This window comes from Bison bison, unplaced genomic scaffold, assembly GCF_000754665.1.
Source record: "Bison bison bison isolate TAMUID 2011002044 unplaced genomic scaffold, Bison_UMD1.0 scf7180017863581, whole genome shotgun sequence".
Classification (NCBI taxonomy): Eukaryota; Metazoa; Chordata; class Mammalia; order Artiodactyla; family Bovidae; genus Bison; species Bison bison.
In genome coordinates this window covers 16,580-17,366 of record NW_011494153.1, presented here as the reverse complement: position 1 = coordinate 17,366, position 787 = coordinate 16,580, and the positions used below count along the sequence as shown (strand labels likewise).

The window sequence follows — 787 nt, the reverse complement described above, 5'->3', positions numbered from 1 at the left end:
TTGATTTCCAGTTTTTTGTTTTTTTTTTTTTCATTGTAACTTGGGCTAATGAGGAGACTAGTCTTTCACAGAGGTGAGGAGATAAAAAATTCATAAGACAGGGTGTGTAGGCATGGGGCAGGGGTGTGTCAAGGCTTTCGGCATTCTGAAAACATTGCCTCAATCAGCACCTTCACTTGTTGTGACCCAAATGTTACATTTAAAAAGATAGTTTTAGATTCTGACCAAACATCCAACAGAAGTATCACTTTGTTTCTTTCCCTTTGGCCTTTCATCTTTTCCCTGAAAGATATGTGATATAGGATTTTGTGTTCTTAGAACCTGAAAGGATCCTTAGGACACAATCTCGAATCTGCTTGGTTTTCACCCCATAGACAATAGGGTTCATAGTGGGAGGTAGGAGCAGGTAAATATTGGCCACAATGATGTGACAAGATGAAGGAACTGTATGGCTCCCAAAGCGATTAAAAAAGAAACAGAAGAAGGCTGGGCTGTAGGAGAAAACTATAGCACAGATGTGGGCAGTGCAGGTGCTGAAGGCCTTCCGCCGAGCTTCTGTTGATGATAGACTGACCACTTCCCGGAGGATCATGGTGTAGGAAATGGCGATGCACAGGATGTCAAAGCCTCCAATTAGGAAGGCAGCCATCAGACCATAGACAACATTGATCTTGATATTTCCACAAGATAGCTTGGCCACAGATAGCTGGTCACAGTAGGTATGGTGTATTAGGTTGCCTCTGCAGTAGGGTAGTTGCTTGGTGAAAAAAACCAAAGGAATGATAAG

General features: G+C 42.6%; 1 protein-coding gene across 1 annotated transcript; it reads right to left on the bottom strand.

The window, feature by feature from the left end:
• Positions 1-271: 271 nt before the first annotated feature.
• Positions 272-787, bottom strand: LOC104983880 (olfactory receptor 52N4-like; the record flags this gene model as incomplete). Its single annotated transcript, XM_010833402.1, has 1 exon — positions 272-787. A coding segment is annotated over one exon (516 nt), but the record flags the coding sequence as incomplete, so codon positions are not given.